The following is a 20,091-nucleotide window of genomic DNA, read 5'->3' on the forward strand; positions in this document are numbered from 1 at the left end:
ACACACATACCTTTGTGTACATGTATACACACATACACCAAATAAATAAATGTAATTGTTTTAGATAGCATATTATATAAAGTAGTTAAGAACTATTTTTAACCAACTCAAGTTTTATGAAAACTTAACAAGCATATTATGTATGCAAGTACCTGCTGTAATTAGTTTACTATTAGCTGTCTTCAAATAAGGGCAAATCCTAAGAAATCCAGACTTTAATAAAATCTTATAAAGTTACCTTCTTTGAATTTTAGAAGAAACTACAGCAAATGCAGTAGAGCACACTTGGTCCTGGCTTCCTGGCGCTGGAATGGGAGGATGGCTTGGGCGTGGGCTGAGAGCACTCTCAAGAAGAGTCGGAACAGAGCAGGGAAGAGTTAGCTGTACCTTCCAGACTGTGATCTATCAACAGCAAGCTAACTTTATTTTCTTTTCCTAACATCAACTCATAATACATCTACAATTGGCTAGGGCTCTCAATGTCTTTTGTCCCTAAGAACATCCTCAGAATTGTACAGTCGTATTGAGCTAACACAGTAGCACGGTTGTGTAGATGCCAGGTGAAGCTCCTTTAGTTCCATTGCTTTCATTTAACATTTCATATTGGTTCTAATTTTGTGCCTTTTATATAAGTGAACATGAGCCTTTTATACTGACAAATTTTATTCCATGGAACAGATTTTTTAAAACTATTTTATGTGTTAGCTATATTTGGTTTTGTATTAACAATACTAGTAGGTAAATTGTCATGTTGTATTCATATATAAAATTAATAGCCAGTCTCTAGATACTGTACCCTAGAGTGGAAAGCTGTGATTAACAACATGTCATCTTAATGGAAAGACAGTTTTTAAAATGGCGGAAGATTTGAACTAGAAGCCAGGCGTGGTGGCTCACGCCTTTAATCCCAGCACTTGGGAGGCGGAGGCAGGTGGATCTTTGTGAGTTCAAGGCCAGCCTGGTCTACAAAGTGAGTCCAGGACAGCCAAGGCTACACAGAAACCCTGTCTCGAAAAACCAACCCCCCCCCCCCAAAAAAAACCCCACTATCATTTTACTCTTTGAAGGTGTCTGGCAGTCCTGTGGATGTTTTGAACACACTCACTTTCCCTCCCCTAACCACTTCTGTTACCACCCTCTGCTTCCTTCCCACCCAACTTTGAGTTTTCTTTCCTTTTAGTCCCCAACCCCTCCCACCCCATCACTGAATCCAGTTTGTGTGGCTGGCTGGGAGTGGGCCTAACCTTGAATGTGGTTAACCTACCAGGGGAGGCATCCTTAAAGAAAACGGAATCTAGTCCAGTGATTGGCTCAAACTCATAATCCTTTTGCCTCAGCTCCTTAAGTGCTAAGATTATAGGCGAATGCAACCTTATCTGGTTGTAGTTTTCTTTTTCACTTAAGAATTGTAGTTGCCGTACAAAGTGCTGGGTTTCAAATACAGCTTACTTCCGTTGTTCCCCCTTACAGTCTTACATCCCCAGGGACCTCTTGTCTGTTTTCTTGTCATGTATGTTCTATTACCATCGTCTTTAGTACCACTTTTTTCCACTCTGTTGATCTTCTCTCCAGTTTAATTATCTATACCCTTACCACACACACACATACACACACACACATGTCTATACAAACATATACACATTAAAATCTAAAGTCTACATATAAAATACAAAATGTGGCATTTGTCTTTCTGAATTTGGGTTACCTCGCATAATTTGTTTACAGATCCACCCACTTTCTTGTATACTTTATGATTTCTTTTTGCTGGATAGCCGAGTAAAATTTCACCATGTATGCACTACATCTTCATTAACCATTGATCTGTTGTCAATTAACATCTGGGCTGGCTCCACTTGCTTCCTATTGTGAGTGCAAAATAACAAATAGAGATGTTCAAGTATCTCTTTGGTGGGATGTTGCTTACTTTGAGTATATGCTCAGGAGTGCTGGATGGCTGGATCGTATGGTGACTCTTTGTTTCTTGAGATACCTTGATCAGATGCCTATAATTTTCCCATCAGTTTACATTCCCATCAACAATGAATAAGGGTTTCTCCTACCCCATGTCTTCAGCCAGCATTTGTTTTTGTTTTTTGTTTCCCTGATAATAGCCATTCTGATGTGGTGAGGTAGAACTCAAGTAGTTTTGATTTTCATTTTCCTGATGGATGTTCAGCATCCTTTTCTATGTTTTAGACATTGGACCACATTCTAAATGTCTATAGCACACGATTTCTCCCATTCTGTGGGCTGTTTACTCTGCTGGTAGTTTTCTTAGCTGTGCAGATGTTTCATAATTCTACACAATCCCACTTTGGGCTATTTGCTTTGCTATCAAATCCTGTTCAGAAAAGTTTCAGCCTTGCCTGTCTTAAAGTGTTATCCCCATGGTTTTCTCTAGCGGTAGCAGCACTTCAGATTCTAAATTAAGAGTGTTCATCCACTTTAGTTTGATTATTGTGCCAGATTTGGATCTAATTTCACTCTTCTGTAAGTGGATATCCAGCCTTGCCTGCAGATTTTTTTAAAGCAGATTTTTAATAGACTGTCTTTGTTTCAATGTGTGTTTGGGACAACCTTGTCATGTTAACTGTCCATAGCTGTGCAGGTTTACTTTTGTATCCTCTCTTATGTTCCATTGGTCAGTTTGCGTGTGTGTGTGTGTGTGTGTGTGTGTGTGTGTGTGTGTGTGTGTGTGTATGTGTGCGCGCACACGCGCACCAGAACTATGTCCTTTGTTACTGTTGCTCTGCAGTTTACTTTGGAGGTCAGGTATTGTGATATTTCTAGCTGTGTTCTTGTTTCTTAGAATCGTTTTGGTTATTCATGGCCTCTTATGTTTCCATACTTATTTCTAGATTATTTTTTCTCATTGTGTAAAGAAAGACATTGGGATTTTGATTGCGATTGCATTGAGTCTGTAAATTACATTGAATAACAGCCATTTTTAAGGCAATTCTGCCAGTCTAGGAACATGGAAGGCCTTTCTGTGGTCTACTCTTATTTTCAGTGTCTTAAATTTTCATTGAAAAGGTCTACTTCTTTGATTAGGTGTAACACTAGGTACCTTATTTTGACAGGTAGATGGAATGTTTCTTTCCTAATGCTTTTTTCTCAGCAAGATTGTTATTTGAGCATTAAAACCCTACTTTTTTTGTTGATTTTATGCCCTACAACTTTTCTGAAGGTGTATAAAGTCTGAGTTACTTAATGGAGACCGTAGAGCATTTTAGGGATAGACTCATCATGTGTGCTAATAGGATAATATGATTTTTGTTTTGTTTTTTTTAATCTTTCTCTTGTCTTATTGTTCTAGCTAAAACTTTGAGCACTGTGGTAACTAAGAATGTAGAAAGTGGTACATCCCTTGCATTCTGGGTTTTAGAGACAATTCTTCATTGCTTTGGTATTTAGTAAAATATTGGCTATAGCTTTATTGTATGTTTATTTCGAGTTAAAGATATTTTTTTGAAAGACGTGTCAGTGATTCTGGCACTTGTGTTTTAGAGTCAGAGCTCTATGAATAACTAAAACTATATAAAAATTCACTTTGCTCAGTCTTAATTGTTACTAAGGTAAAGGGTGATGTCTAAAAGTGCATTCCTGCTATCGAGGTTAGTTTCTGTGACCCTTTAGATTAATACTTACCGAATAAGGTGTATAGGGAACGTTTAGATTAGCATGGCAGGCTTCTAAAGCACTGAGGAAATACACTACAGAAAGTATTCATATGATTTAGGGTGGTAAAGGCTCTGTATTTCCCAGAACTGCTCTCACCCCCCACCCACCCACCCCATTTCATATAAACATTTAAATTTTTGTAACTTACTGACACTGAGTTTTTTGTTTTTGTTTTGTTTTGTTTTGGATTGGCAAATAAAAACTACCTGTGCAAGCTTATACAACTGAGAAGATACAGCGTTCAAGATCTAAGAGCTGGCCCCATATATCTAGTTTCTTTCCTATTCCTTTGACGATGCCTCATGACCACAGCCATTTATAGAAGAAAACGTTAAATTCAGGGCTTGCATACCACAGTTTCACAGGCTTAGTCCATGACCATCATAGCAAGGAGCATGGCAGGAGACAGGCAGACATGGCACAGGAATAGTTGCTGAGAGCAGGTTGGAGGCAGAGATGAGCTGGTCCTGCCCTAGGGGCCATTTTTATTTAAACCTTGACACCACAGCAGTCTCAAATCTCACAGGTGAAGTCATGAGAGAGGAGAGAGAGGCCGTTTTAGTTCCACACCTCGGAAACCTAAAATAGTTGAGCATAAGAAAGAGGATCCCTCTCATTCTCTGTAAAATGAACTTTTAGCTTACCAGAGGGGATACCTTAGAGAAACCCCAAGACAGACCTCCATGTTTCCATAAAAGGTAGTACCTTAAAAGTCCTCACAGTAATCTACATTTTTTTCATAGAAATCAATGTCCATATTTTAAATGCTTTCATTTCCATTGAAAAGTAGTTGTGCTGAGAATTTTCTCAAGCATTTAATTCCTGAGACAAAAAAGTGCTAGAGCAGTGGTTCTCAACCTTTCTAATCTGTGACCCTTTAATACAGTTCCTCATGTTGTAGTGACGCCAACCATAAAATTACTTTGCTGCTACTTCATAACTGTAGTTTTGCCACGGTGATTATGTGAATCATAATATAAATTTCTGATATGCAGGATATCTGGTAGGGGTTGCAGTGTACAGGTTGAAAACCACTGCCCTAGACAATTTTCATTAAATGTGTAGTTACATGTATTTTTCTATGTAACAGAAAATAAGTATGTGACAATAAAAGAATAGTCTTAATATTTTAAAGCCATAGAAAGCCTCCTATGGAACAAGAAACCTGCAGGCAGAATTGTGGAACGAAAGTCTTTGGGAGCATGGAGTCCTATCCATTCACTAAGTTATCTGGTGAATAGGAGCAAAGATTGGAGGAATTGAACAGAGTATTTTCCAAGGTTGCTTACAGCTCTAAGAAGTTCTGTTAATACATTTATTGCCTCCATTACATTTGAGATCCCTCTCACACACAAGTCACAGGGATGACAATTTCTTCCCATAGACGTGACTGATGAATGCTTTGAATTAGTAAAGGAGGGTAGAATTTAGCATGTGATTATAAAATTTCTTTTATTGTAAGGTTCCATAATGGTAGGAAATAAGATCTCTAGTGAATTGATTGTTAATAAGAAGGCTTCTTGTTTTGGCATAATAATGGAAGCATTCATTGTAGCTAAGCACTTTTGTTCTCATGTATATAGAATCATTGTTTGATAATGTAATACGACCTTATTGCGGTGCATGGAGGGAAGGGGATGGTGTGGATGCATATGAGCCATAATTAAGGAATTCATTTTCTTGGTACTTGTAAAGTGAACCTCATTTTTATCGAAGTTTATGAAAATCTGAATAATCATTTTTTTTTCACTTTGCTGTTGGGTATTGACCCATGAGGCATTTTTACACTTTTGTGACTAGATATCTTTGATTTTGTTCATTTTGTTTCTGTCATATTGTTGCTTGTAAAAATTAAAAATGTTTGTGCCTTAATTATTTGAAGGTTTTGAAGGAATTATAGTGCCTAAGTATAATGATATATTTTAAGTATTATAATAAAAATATTTTTTATTATTATTAATTATTATTATTATTATTAAAGGGACTGTTATAAACACATGCTATATTCCTGGTACTCTGAGCGTCTAGGAGAATCTCAAATTTAAGGACCTTGCCTATAAAAGGAAAAAAAAATTTTTTTTTTTAAAAATCTGGGGATGTGGTTTATTGGGAGAGTACTTGTATAGCATATGCAGGGTCCTGGGATTAATTCCCAGAACTATACTAATAGATGATAAATAAATTATAATAAGTCTTTTATTTACTCTTGAAATAGGAGAATTCCTAAGTTATATTTGATGACCATTTTTAAGCACAATGACCATAATTTTGGAGTTACATTCTTCCTTAGCTCTGTTTACATACAAATCTCTTCACTGTAGTACGAGGAGAAATGCGGGTCCCTGAAGAAGCTCTTAAGGTAAGAGTTTATCCATGTTGTCAGCATGCTACTGGAGTTGACTTCTTTCATGGAAGCTTCACCTTGACTTTAAATGTTTTGTAGCATGAGAAGTTCACCATTCAGCTTCAGTTGTCCCAGAAGTCCTCAGAATCAGAATTACCAAAATCAGCAAGTGCCAAAGGCACAGATTCAAAAGTGGATGCTGCTGCGGAAGTGCAGCACCGAGCCACAGAAGCACTGAAGTCAGAGGAGAAGCCCGTGGGTAAGTGGTCAGCATGACTTGGAGAATGATCCACAGTGGCCACGTCTGTCTGTCTGCATGGAGGGAGGGAGGGAGGCAGGGACCACAGTCACCTGCGCACACACATGTCATAGTCACCATTATTATTGTTGTCATCATCATCATCATCATCAAGTTGGGCACTCAGAGAAACCGACTGCGGAAGCAGCTGTAAACCAGCCAGCTGAAGTTCCCGTACAAAGTCCCAAACAGAATAGAGTCTCCGTTGAGGTGAAGCTTCCAAGTAAAACAACCAAAGTATAGGAAGGTGGTGTCATCTGACAGGTGCTTACAACATCCAGCAGAGCTTGCTAGGGAGCTGAGGCAGCCATCTGTGTTTCTCAGTTGAACTGTCTCTTGGTGGTTCAGATTCCCAGAGCCAAGTTTCATAAGCTTCTCTCTTCCTCTGCAGATAGTTTAATATTACAGGATAAACAATAATAATCTCTGTTGAAAACAATTTACCCTTTAGTTGTCCTTAAGGACTCACATTTTACTTTTGGACTGTTTTTCTCTTCCCTTCCTGTCACAGAATTAGGGGACTAGCTTATCTCCAGACCCTAGAGGACACTTTGAGACAAACACACTTGGAGTCTAATGTGGTGTCTGTCACACTTCCAGAGTTAACTTCTCAGTTGAGCTCAAAAAACACAGTAGTTAATACAATGTACATTACAGTAACAGCACATCATAGTTGTCAATATAATATACATTACAATAAGCTAACTCCTCTGGAAATAAACTCTGAACTTAATATTTGGTTTTGAAGAAATTATAATTTTTGTTCTCACACACATCTATAATTATAAAACTAATGTATACTAGTGGTTGATCCCAGAGTGCTTTTTAATGTAGCCAGTTTACCCTAAAAAGCATTGAGAACTACTTATAGGTATACCCCATATCTTAAATATTTAAGCAAAGTAGTTTTAATACTTAAAGGAAATAATAGTTTATAACTATAGTTTATTATATCACATTATCTACAATTTTATGAATTATAATTGAAATAAAAGGGAAATTTTAAGTAAATACTACATCATCATATCATCTAGTGCTTAGTGTTAAGAATTACAAAGATGCTTTACATAGATAATCCCCTAAAGTAACAGATGTATTAAGTTGATAAATAAATTGTGTCTACTGAAACTACAGATCTGTTAGCATTGAGTGAGCGCAAATGTAGTTACTGTATAATGCCCTTTGTTGCTCATGCCAAAATTTGCTATAGCTTCATATTTTATATATTTAGACTCAATAGCATTTCTAGTTAGACTAGTTTTATTATCCCCTTGGGAATCACTGGGTAATTCAAACAAAACTATGCTACCTAAGTCTTCTGTCTAAATACTCAGTGATCATTTGTTACCAAAGCTCAGTTATATATCAGAGTCCCTAACACTTACCAAAGAGCTGTTGGGCTGTATATAGCAAGTTGCACTATTTCCTCATTGCCAGTCTTCATTCGCTTAGTTGTACCCAGTGCTGTTTAAGTTCACGTACAAATGCTATATTAATGAAAGTAGAGTACTTTTAACCAGCTAAGTAAATCTAGCAATATTCTTTTGTTTCGTTTGCTTTAGAGATTTTTCTTTTTTTATCCATCTCTTTTCAGATGTTTCTGCTATGCCCCGTGGAACTCCATTATATGGGCAGCCATCGTGGTGGGGAGATGGTGAAGTGGATGAACAAAGAGCTTTCAAGTCTAATGGCAAGCCTGAAGAAAAAAACCACGAAACTGGGACTTCAGGTAAAAACAACTCAATGGCTGTGACATCAAATTCATATTGGGCAAGGATTTATTGTCTAAGCAAAAGTCACTCTACTATGAAAATTTATACCATAACTTGATATTTTAAAGGTGATGGTGGCTTTGTTCTTATCATTACTATACTATACACAAAATACTAAATATGATGTGTGTATAAAATCTTATTACATCTTTCCGGTTTATGAAATTGTTAAAAACTATAGCAGTTTAATGGCATAAGTGGGCATTTTAAGTATTTTAAAATAGTTACTAAAATGAATTGATGAAAGTAGTGTATGCATACGAGTTACGTGTTTTTACGTGACCCGTACTCATGTTCACTGGAAACTTTTTAAGATTGTGTCACATTCAGAAATATGATACATAAATGTAAGTGTTTTAACTCCTCAGCATGCTTTTGTTATTGTGATAAGATTCCGAATTCTGCAGCCACAGTGCAGAGTCAGCTATGGTTAGATCCTCACATTAATAACCAAGGAACAGCTTCTTTTGTTGGTGGTGTGGTTAAGTGGTGACCACTGTCCAGAAAAAGCAAGATTCCCAGGATAATGGAGATAACATTTGTCACATAAAGTTGTTGAAAGACATCAGAACTGAAGGGTGGAACAGCCAGTTTGATTAGTTTAGTAACAGCAGATCAGGATTCAAAACTGGAGGAAATAAGTACAGACACCAAGGATGAGTTTGGAAGACAGAGTGTGAATCTGAGGCAAGGACAAACTCCTCAGAAGTCTCTCAAGTTTTCTTTGACTTTATTTACACAAAGCAAGCAGGATGGTTTTCTTAGCTGGAGAATTATGAACATCCTGCCTTTTGACATAGTCTAATACACCAGGGTATGACTCAAAAAGCTGTTGTGATCAATAGGTTTTATGATGCTGAACTTTGCAAATAACCTTTCATCACAGCTTTCTAGTTTCCTCACCAACATTTTTTCTTTTTATTATTTATTATTATTTAACATGCCTTCAAACGTTAATGATAGAACTGCTACCTGACACTAAGGAGGAAAAGAATGCCCTGGCTCCCATACCTGATTCCTCTCAGGGTTGTTGAGGGCAACACACAGCATTGTCCTCTAGCTGCCGTCTCGGTCTTGCTGTCCACAGTACTTGCACGCTGATGGAGTTACTCTCACACTCAACGCTGCTGCTGTCAGCATTCAGAGTTACACGGTTTTGCTTTGTGTGTGTGTGGGGGGGGGGTTTTTTTTTTTGGGTCACAACGAGCAGTAAAGAACAAAAGTTGTGTACAAAAGACGTCCTTGGATTTGGAAGAAGACCCTTCCAATACATCCCTCATTAGCTTCTCACAGATCTAGAAGGTCACCCGCTGTTGTAACAGTCCCTGGCAAAGCATGTGTGGTTATCATTATAAAGCCGTTGCTCCCTTGAAGCATGGTGCAGAGTTACTTGTCCCTGCAGCATATGAGCAATGCCATAGAAAAGTACTACTAGAAAGTATTGAAGTTTTTCTAGGAAAGAGAAACAGTAAAAGGATATCGGAAGTCAAGAATATCTGCTTGTTGTTTGTTTGTTTTGTTTTTATTTTGTTCTTTCCATTTTATCTGATATATTTACTTACTTCTATTTCTTTCTTTCCAATGTGGAGTCATAACTGAACTTTTGACCTTAAGTTTCAACATCATTGCACTAAACTTTGCATAGCAAATATGAACTGATGTTTAGTTTAGTTCGAAAGCAGCTACAGTGACTTTTTGTTTTGCCTGCCAAGTAGATTTTGGACTTTTGGATACCTGGTGCACCTTACATCTGATTATTATTGTTTTGATTTTTTTCTACAAATACACTCCCATATAAACTGTGCCTAATTCTGCCTCCCCTTCTCCCATAATATATATTGTGTAAACTACTAAATAATACTGGATTATTCGTGTGTAATTCTGTTTCATTCACTATTTTTGCGTGAACCCTCATGATTGAGCTCTAAGTTCCTTACTTTAAGTACTAGATATTCTAACCATAGATTGCTAGCTGTTAATGTCTTCTAATTTAGGTATACAGAGTCAACTCCAGCTTAGTTACTAAATTACTTTTTAAATTCTTGGTAATGGATGTTAATTATAAAATATTAGTACAAATAGTATGTCATGTAGCTTAATTTGGCTTAAATAAAAACAGCTGTGAATAGAAATTAATATGAAATTCGTTAACAAGTGATTATGTTTTACCAATGTTGTGAGCTAAGAAAGCTGTTTAACTTTCTAACAAGATTTTAAAACACGTAGGAAATTTTTTTCACTATACATCAGACCATAATTTTAAAAGGACCACACCTCTCATTATTTTGAATCCAGAGAAGGAATCGCAGTTTTCATACTAAAATCTCCAGACAATTGAACTTTAATTTTACACTTCATAAGTTGTTATGAAGTATAATATCTACATCACCCCCTTCTTAGTGAGCGTTAAGAACAATGTAAGTCTTTGCTCTTACTGAGAATCATCATTGTCTAAGTTATTGAACAGTGATGCCTCTCAGGCTCTGGATACCGAGTGGCCCTAGGGTATTATGTTTTAAAGGGCACATTTATCTGCTCTTGATTTTCACCTTACCTCTTTCCTTGATATAATCATTTCTTCAAGATACTTTCACTTTTCATAGGTAAACCAAATGGAGTAAATTTTGAAAGGAATAATTTTTACTTTGTTTCTATTCTTAAATATTCTCTGCCTTTTTTGTATATTTTTTGACAATATGATCATGGCTGTTATGATCATTATTATCTTAGTAATGAAGCCTGATATCTTCTATATCATATACCACATATTTCATGACAATATTACTCTCATTTTTCTGTAACATTAAAGAAGACAATTTGTTATAATTTCATATTTAGTATATAAAAAATCAATTTTAGAACCTAATGAATTGTACAAAGATATTTGATGCTTGAGACTTAGGGAAATTAATTTCATTATAATTTTTTTATGATAGTAGGATACTATCTTTTTATTTTTTCAACCAAAAGGCAGCTTAATCTTCACTTTTTTTTTTTTTGGTACATCTGTGCTACCTAATAACACTTATTTAAAAGCATCTTCTCACATCGTTAAGCAGTGGAGGAAGTGCCACCATGTTTCATGCTCGTCTGCTCCCCTTCCACTCACCGCTTGTTGTCCCGCTTTTCCCCATGTCCTCTGTGCAGCTGTTCCCATCCTGCCATGGGGAGATGTCAGCTTGTGTCTCCCAGACTCACTGTAAGCCAGCCACTTACACCTTGTAATGTGTGTGTCATCTCCCAAGCTTCCACAGCGTCAGGGTTGTCCTAAAGTGGGTCTCTGAATATGACAGGAGACAGTGGTAAGTGGGGCTGTTACTTCCACAGCATCGCTACATGCTTGCTTCACATGCATCCTCTCTTGGCCACTCTTCACTAGTAGAGCCCCACACTTGTTCCAGATGTTTCCAATAGCTCATTCTGGTGACTTGGCTAGGTAATTCGTGCTTTTCCTATCATACATTTTGTGTGTGTATATGTGTTTACACATGTATGTACATATTGAACATCACCATCTATCTATACTTTAATTCTTTCTCAACTTGATTTTTTTTCCTCGCTTTGCTTTTTTTTTTTTGCCATTGCTGCTGTTTATCTTGCCTCTCCTGTTGGTAATTGGATCATAATCAGGATCCTTTTATCTCTGTGACGTTTTTGTCATATAAATGCAATTGTGTTTCACCCAGACTATCATCTGCCTTCCGATTTCCAGAATATGCAAATGGTCATTACCAAGACCCCCATGCAACAGGCTCCCAAATATTTTGAATTCTCTCTCATTTTTCTCATTAGGGTGCAGCGTAGAAGTCAAGCAAGTGGAGGAACAGTCTGCAGCTGCAAATGAAGACGCTCTTTTTCCTTTCTGTAGGGAACCAAGTTATTTTGAAATTCCTACAAAAGAATTCCAACCGCCATCACAGATAGCAGAAAGCACTATTCATGAGATTCCCACAAAAGACACCCCAAGCTCGCATGCAGCAGGTGCAGGGCATGCCTCGTTTACCATTGAGTTCGATGACAGTACGCCAGGAAAAGTAACTATTAGAGACCATGTGACAAAATTCACCTCTGACCAGCGCCACAAGGCGAAGAAGGCCTCTCCCGGAACTCAAGACTTGCCAGGAATTCAGACAGGAATGATGGCACCAGAAAACAAAGTAGCTGACTGGCTAGCACAAAACAACCCTCCTCAAATGGTGTGGGAAAGAACAGAAGAGGATTCCAAAAGCATTAAGAGTGATGTTCCCGTGTACTTGAAAAGGCTGAAAGGTAAAGTGACTTTCAGAGATTCCTATTGTGTCACAAGGAAAATTTGGTCACCAAAAATTACCAGACATAACCACTGTTATTTAATTACACAGGGGAAAATATCTGCTTTCTCAAAATTTACATTTAATTTTAAAGCTCAAAAACAAACAACACTGCTCATGTCCAAATTACTTACTCAAAATACCCTTTCTTTGTTTTCTTGCCAAGAGCTACATTGGTGGTGGTGGTGAGGGATTATTTGTCACTTAATACCTTTATTTTCCCTACATAATTTGAGTAATAAATAAATAAATAAATCTACTTATTATTCAAAGTAGAATTTTCCAGGAGATAATCCCATCATTTTCTATGTACAATTTTGTGTATCATGTTTTTAATAAAGTATCATATCTAGGCTTCAAGAACAAAATTTAGCAACTCAGTGTAGCCTGAAAGTTCTGTTTTTATGAGATAGTCACATTACTGATGGAGTGCTTCAAACTGTAAGCTGTTTGAGAGGCCTCTTACAAATCAGATGCTTTCAGTTTAGAGATATTTGCTAGGTATATATTATTTTTATGTAATTTTATGCTATCAATAATTATAATTTGATTTTTATTTGTGGGCATTAGTCATATAGTAACATTAGCTATTATATATACTTTACTCAATTAAGATCATTAAAAACTTGATACATGTACATTGACTGTAACCACTTATCAGCTTTATTCCCACTGGTTTTATAATTAATTTATTTTGGAATTTGTGTTACTCTGTCTTGTGTCCTAATATACTATCAAAAAGGACATGGTTTTAAATAGATTATGATTGTATATGGATTTAACCATGGTGTGGATTTTATTAGGATTTGGCTAATTCTATCTGTAAAAAATGCTTTTTGAAAACAGGGAACTTATATAACTTACTCTATTCCTTAGCCCTTCATCTGGGACTTCAGCCTATGATGTTATCTAATGTCTTCATTGTTAATGATAGGACTGACTCGGGCTTAACCCATAGCAGGGCTTAACATAGCCCTGGAATTCTGCTCATGTAATGAAGAAATAGTAATTTATACCTATTTCCAATTTGTTTCTAAGACATATAAGCATAGTAAGATCATATGATTACCTAATTCTTGGTTGTTTCCTATTATAATATTTATAGTCATCAGCAGTCACCTGGCATAAAGTCAATTGAGTTCTGACCCTACTAGATGATATGTAAATGAGTTGAAACATATGCATGCACAGGTTAAAGATAACATAGTAAACTGACCATTAATGGAAATTTGATGAATAATATTGATTTAAGAAAAGCTACTCTTCTTAAACTCATACTTTCACTAAATAGATGAAGGATGAGTTGAAAATACCCTTTAGGGGGAGGGACCAATTAAACATCTTTGTTTATGGGCTGGAGAAGTAGCTCAGCAGTCAGGACCCAGGACGGTGGCTCCACACCATCCATAAAGAGGAAATCCAGTGCCCTCTTCTGATTTCTGCAGGCATCAGGCACTCACAGGGTGAACTTACATATATGCAGGCAAAACATTCAGAGATGTAAAATAAAATAAATACTTAGAAAAAATCTTTTAAAAATCCTTTCATAGCAATGTAATTGTTTTCTGTATTAACAATTATTTTTAAGTTATCATCTTGGTATATTCTTTGCTCTTTACCAAGACTTGTTTGAGCTTAATTAAAAGTAGAATCATTAGTATCCATATAAACACTGCCTCTAAACTTATAAATCTGTACTTTAAAATTTTGCCAAACATTAGTCTAATCACTGCTGACCTTGAATTTGATTTGCAGGTAAGCATCTTACAGTATGGTACCATTGCCATGAACTCTTTCAGATTTAACATTAATCTGTTCTGAAAGCCATCCAGGAAAATCCTTTCACAGTAATAACTCACTTTGTATCCTAAATAGGCCCACATCATATATTCATACATAGTTACAAATGACATTTGACTCTCTTAAAAAAAATCAGAACTGCTATCAATAGATCACAGTTTCCCACTATTTAGGTTATGAAAGAGGTACGATCAGATTGTGAAAAAATGGAAGTAAATAGTTAATAACAATTTTTTGTTTGTTTGTTTTTTGAGACAGGGTTTCTCTGTGTAGTCCTGGCTGTCCTAAAACTCATTCTATAGACCAGGCTGGCCTCGAACTCACAGAGATCTGCCTGCCTCTGCCTCTCAGAGTGCTGGGATTACAGGCGTAGGCCATCACGCCTGGCTAGTAACATTTTCTTAAAACTTGGACTTTTAGCCACTCTAAAAATCAATTGGTATGGGGTGGGAGGAGATAGAAGGTTAGACAGATAGATAGATACAGAGATACAGCGATAGATATAGATAGATAGATAGATAGATAGATAGATAGATAGATAGATAGATAGATGCCTTGCTCCTACAAGAGTAAAGTGCACGCGCTTTGGGACAGTGAGGAAAATAATGTTCACAAAGCCCATACACTTTCACCCTTTAGGAGAGTTGCAGCTTCTTCCAGCCACAGCTTCTCACAAAGTGCAGCCAAGCTGAGTGGAGAGACAGTAAATGACCTTCTCTGTTTAGGCAGAATTAGTGATGGGCAGAGTGTTAGGAAGCACATTGAGCGTTTCCTAGTGGTCTCTTTGCTGAGCAGAAGATTGCAGAGCTGGCCTAACGCCTCACCATCTCACCTGTGTAACACAGAGGCACAAGAAGGAGTAGTAGTGTTACAAAGAAGAAAGTGACTCATCTCCCACACATTAGTAACAGAAGAGATAGGAAACTGGTGTCTTCACTTAAAATTCTTAGTGTAAGTTTATTTCATCTTACTGTACCCAAAATATTAGAGTTCATTCTTTTGGACCTTGGCAAACTGAATTTCTATTCAGTTTATCCAGCCCAATATGTTTAAACAGTCTATAGTAAAGTTTGTATTTGAACTAGTAGTTACATTGGTGTTTGCTTTCCATACACTACCCAATAATTAATAGATTAATTATCGGTTGCAAGGATTCCACTAATTTAAGGCATTATTTTTATTTTGAGAATACATTTTGGGTAGTAAATAATTTGAGAAGTTTTTTATATTTGTCTTATTTGATACTTTGAATGTGCTCCTATTAATTTTTACCATATTAGCTCCCTCTGTTTCTCTTTCTTTTCAAAATGTCATTGTGAAATTCTACCATTCTGTTGTCTGTTCTCGTTACTTTTATGTGCCACATTTTACAGGTAATTTTCTTGTGTTCAGTTTTCATTGTTATTGGTAGTTTCCAAATTTACTAGGAACAAGCCCATGCACTTCATAAGTCCTTCCCCTGACGTACATCTCATAGTCTCTCATGCACATTCAGTCTTTTTTTTCCTGATTGTTCTTTTGCCTAACATACTATTCAACATGTGTTCACATTACAGTAGACAAAATCAGAATATTTATGCAAGATTAGAATCGGCCAATTTACATTCAAATGTACTAGGTTCATTTATAACTTTGAAATGATTTTAGTGAATCTTTGATTGATCATTCCATCTAAATCATGCCTAGAGTAACTTTTGCTCTGATCCAGAAAAAAACTTTGTTAGGGAGGTTGTTTGCTTTAGTGTGACACTGCGCTTTTTGGGCATGCTGTCTGCTGATGTTTGCACCATGTCACATATTAGATGGAAACGAGTTGTAGACTTGTCATTGGTAGGGCTCTCAGCATCCTGTAACTCTTCAAAGCTACTACAGTTTAGAAAACATTTGTAAAAATTATGTTATTAATAGAAGCTACAAATTTCTATCTTTTTATTGAAAAATATGCTTTTAAAAAGTATTAAATGTTACAATTTAGATATACTCCATTTTTATGGCATTTATGTTCTGTTTAATAAGTGCTTCGGTTACACCAGTCTTTTAAATAATTATTCCTTTTATTTTTTAAGGTTATAATTACTTCATTTCCACATTTCCTTTCCTCCCTACAAACCCTCCCATAAACCCCTTCTCACCCTCTTTCAAATTATTGCCCTCTCTTTTGATTAATTGTTGTTACATACATAATTGTTAAATACATAACAACCTGCTGTCTGTATAATTTTGCTTGTGTATATTTCTAGGCAAGGCTGACTATTTGGTGCTGGATAACTAAGTGGTGTGTTCTTCCCTAAGGAAGACTATTTCTCCCATTCCCAGCATTCCTTGGTTGCCTGTAGTTCTTTGTGTAGGGTTGAAACCTTGTTTACTCTTAATTTTGGAATTAGTTTTGTTTAATTGTTTGTTAACAAAGGTTTACAATTGAGGCAGAGCTAATGTATATTGGTGTTAGAAGTACAAACTGTGACAGGTGAGGCATTGATGAATCTTATAAAGCAAGGAGTTGAAAAAGAAAGTAATCCATTTAATTGTTTATAAAAGACTTCATTATTGGTTGATTAAATGTAATTTTAAACATTGCAGTGTGCAGTGTGCAGAGCCCATTACGCTGAGGAACGTATGACTTTGTATTAGGAAGGGGAAAAGGTATCAAAACAAGGAGCACTTTTGTCTGTGCTTCTGGTTTTCTCCGTGGAGTCCTTTCTTCTCCACTACATCATCCCTTTCTTGTGTTCAGGAAACAAACATGATGATGGCACACAGAGTGATTCAGAGAATGCTGGGGCGCACAGGCGCTGTAGCAAGCGTGCAACTCTGGAGGAACATTTACGACGCCATCACTCAGAACAGAAAAAGAAGGCCCAATCTACTGAAAAGCATCAAGACCAGGCTGCTGTAAGTCAAACTGCTTTTATGATTGCATTCTTTGACGAAGATCATTCCAGAAAGAGAAGGTCATATTCTTTTACTCAAAGTTCAAAAATCTTATGTCAGGAAACTCCTTTCTCAGCACCACATACAAAACTTGAAAAAGCAAAATCTCCACCAGCAGATGCCAAAGTGGTTTCTTTGTCTTTACAGACTAGCTCTACGCACCACAGAGGGGGGCATGGTGTTCCACATGGGAAATTGTTAAAACAGAAATCAGAGGAGCCATCGGTGTCAATACCCTTCCTACAAACTGCATTATTAAGAAGTTCAGGGAGTCTTGGGCACAGACCAAGCCAGGAGATGGATAAAATGTTAAAAAATCAAGCTACTTCTGCTACTTCAGAAAAGGATAATGATGATGACCAAAGTGACAAGGGTACTTATACCATTGAGTTAGAGAATCCCAACAGTGAGGAGGTGGAAGCAAGAAAAATGATTGACAAGGTAAATAATGAAATTTGAGTACGATGTTAGTTTTGTGGGGCTTTTGACTGTTGGACCTTATTAGAGAGTTGGTGTAAAATGTTCTTATGCAGTTGGTTTTGTCGGGACTTTAGGGTTTTATTAGAGGCCTAGAAAACTTAGCAGTAAGAGCAAAATGTTAACTGCTTTCATTTTGCTTACATTTTGCTTACATTTTGAATTTTCTTGAGTTTTATATGTAAGGTCTTCTACACTTAAACTTCCTGGGCCTTTTTAAGGTATATAAATTTCATTGTCTTTAAAAATAATGTCATTTTATATTTATTTATATCAAAACTTAACAAAGAAATCGATTTCTAATAAGTGTTAACACAGGTTTTCTACCTACTAATTTCATTCTGGAGGCAGATGAAAAGCATATGATGTGATTAACTTTGTCCTTATTCTCTGTTTCTCTTCACTGCTATCTTTGATCAGAACCAGAACAAAATCAGTTTTTATATATTTTATTCATTTCAGTCAGGCTTATACCCTGTCCTAGTGATTGTCTTTATTTTAGATATTTCTTTAACTCTACTGGTTTATTTATGTGATGATTGTTGTAAGATTTTAAAAGTACTTTCTCCCAATTTGTTGTGATCTCTTATTTAAATTCTTGTTACTCAGAATGTGTTCATAAATGAACAACATTGATATAGCTTAGGAGGCCAGTGCAGACATATTGATTCCAAATCTGTGATTAAAGACAAGATCACCAATGTGGTTCATATGCACGTTAACATTTGGAATATGCTCGTTTGGGTGATGAGTTTCAAGTATGCCCTGTCAGAGAATGGGCAAGATTTAATCCTCTGGGATGCAGGAAAAAAAATAGTAGAACTATGCTTGCTTTTAATTCTTGTATTGTTATAGTGTTTCATCTGTGGTGTTTGTGATGCATTCACTGGTGTACATGTATAATTTGTAGACATAAATATATTGAGTCTAATTCTACCGTTAGAGTGGCATAGCGCCAGACTTTAAAGACACAGTAGTCTTGGAAATAAGTGTTATGTGTAAGCAGTACTTTTACCATTGTTAAAAAAAGAAGTATGGGTTTGAAAAAGGCATAGATATTTTACTCCACGGTAATTCATAGTTCCCATTTAAATATCATTTTATGATTATATGTACTACAGACTTTAAGAGCATGGATTATGCAGGCATCTGGAATTAAGTGTATAACTTCTATCTGTACTATGCTTTTGTACTATGCTTTTGGGGTAAATCAACCTCTTTTTAAGTTTAAGTGTCTTTTATTTCTGAAATATTTTTCTTAGATTTAATAGGAATTCAAAACCTCATAGTAAGCTTATCATGATGTCTATCATGAGAGCCATGTGATGTTGATCTCTAATTATTATTTTTTATATTAGTTATTTGTACATACAACTCTCTACCTAAAGTATTGACAAGTCTTGGAAGCTTCTTGCAGCACTAAAAGGGTTAAATGTGCAACCAAGGTGGAAATTACAGTAGATGGGACCAGCCTGGCCTGGGCCAGTGTACAAGAAGGCACCACTGTAAATGGTCCTCCTTAGGAAAGTGATAGGCAGTGATGAGTTCACAGAATCTAGCTATTGTTGTCTAAAACTATCATATGAATCTTTTTCATTCTCAAGGAGCCCAATATTTGACAAAAATAATGCATCATCACCTTCAGAATGGAGAAACCCAAGATTTTAGGGCAAGATCCATTTAAAGAAAGGTATTATGTGACTAGATAGCAAAACAAGAACCAAATCTGCCTCAAAGAAAACAAGTCGCCGTCATCGTGTGTCTGTCACAGTCAGAGAATTGAGAGAACAGTAAGCATGGCCAAAGCTGGACGCCAGAGTCAGGCCAGCTCCATGGGCCCAGATGCCTGAAAAAAATGAAGTAACCTGTGGGTGCAGAGGAAATGAAGGGCAAGAGTAGCCAGACTCAGGCCTAAGCAGCTCCCTGGGAGGGCCAGGGACATAGGCAGACATGCGCAGTCTGTGCAATAGAAGTTGGAGCAGCTGTTGTCCAACTGGATTTGATTTGGTCGGCAAAACTTTCATATAGTCTCTTTCCTTTCTTATTCCACCATTTAAGGAGTGTGCCAGACTTTGAGGACAGGAGTATTCAAATTGAAAAGACTCTATTCTCTGTCTCAAGAAGTGTTTAGTGGGGTGTAAATACAAGTAAATCTAAAGTAGTATGCTAAACATTTTAAGAAGAGTAACATGTTGAAGGAAATGTTACAGTATTTTCCAAAGGGATTTCTCAGGTTAAACATCTCTTCTTCAGAGAATGAGCTGTCTAATTTAAATTGCTCAAACTGTTGAGAAAGGCTCCATGGACACTATCATTGTGTTGCATTTTAATCTTACGAATAATCATTGCAGCCGGGCGTGGTGGCGCACGCCTTTAATCCCAGCACTCTGGAGGCAGAGGCAGGATATCGCTGTGAATTTGAGGCCAACCTGGTCTACAAAGCAAGTCCAGGACATCCAAGACTACACAGAGAAACCT

General features: G+C 36.6%; 1 protein-coding gene across 16 annotated transcripts in view; it reads left to right on the top strand.

Annotated features, from left to right (window-relative positions):
• The window catches only part of CEP170 (centrosomal protein 170), a 92,884-nt gene that overhangs the window by 31,267 nt on the left and 41,526 nt on the right, over positions 1-20,091 (top strand). For 8 of the 16 annotated variants that reach the window (XM_084756986.1, XM_084756984.1, XM_084756982.1 and 5 more), the window contains exons 5-9: positions 5,982-6,040; positions 6,125-6,284; positions 7,918-8,052; positions 11,888-12,364; positions 16,940-17,577. In XM_084756986.1, the coding sequence (XP_084613112.1) occupies positions 5,982-6,040; positions 6,125-6,284; positions 7,918-8,052; positions 11,888-12,364; positions 16,940-17,577 (1,469 nt within the window). The remainder of the gene's footprint in view (positions 1-5,981; positions 6,041-6,124; positions 6,285-7,917; positions 8,053-11,887; positions 12,365-16,939; positions 17,578-20,091) is intronic. The other 8 variants (XM_084756980.1, XM_084756978.1, XM_084756983.1 and 5 more) reach the window with 2 other exon arrangements.

This window comes from Acomys minous (assembly GCF_964271855.1).
Source record: "Acomys minous genome assembly, chromosome: 1".
In the NCBI taxonomy this organism is placed as follows: domain Eukaryota; kingdom Metazoa; phylum Chordata; class Mammalia; order Rodentia; family Muridae; genus Acomys; species Acomys minous.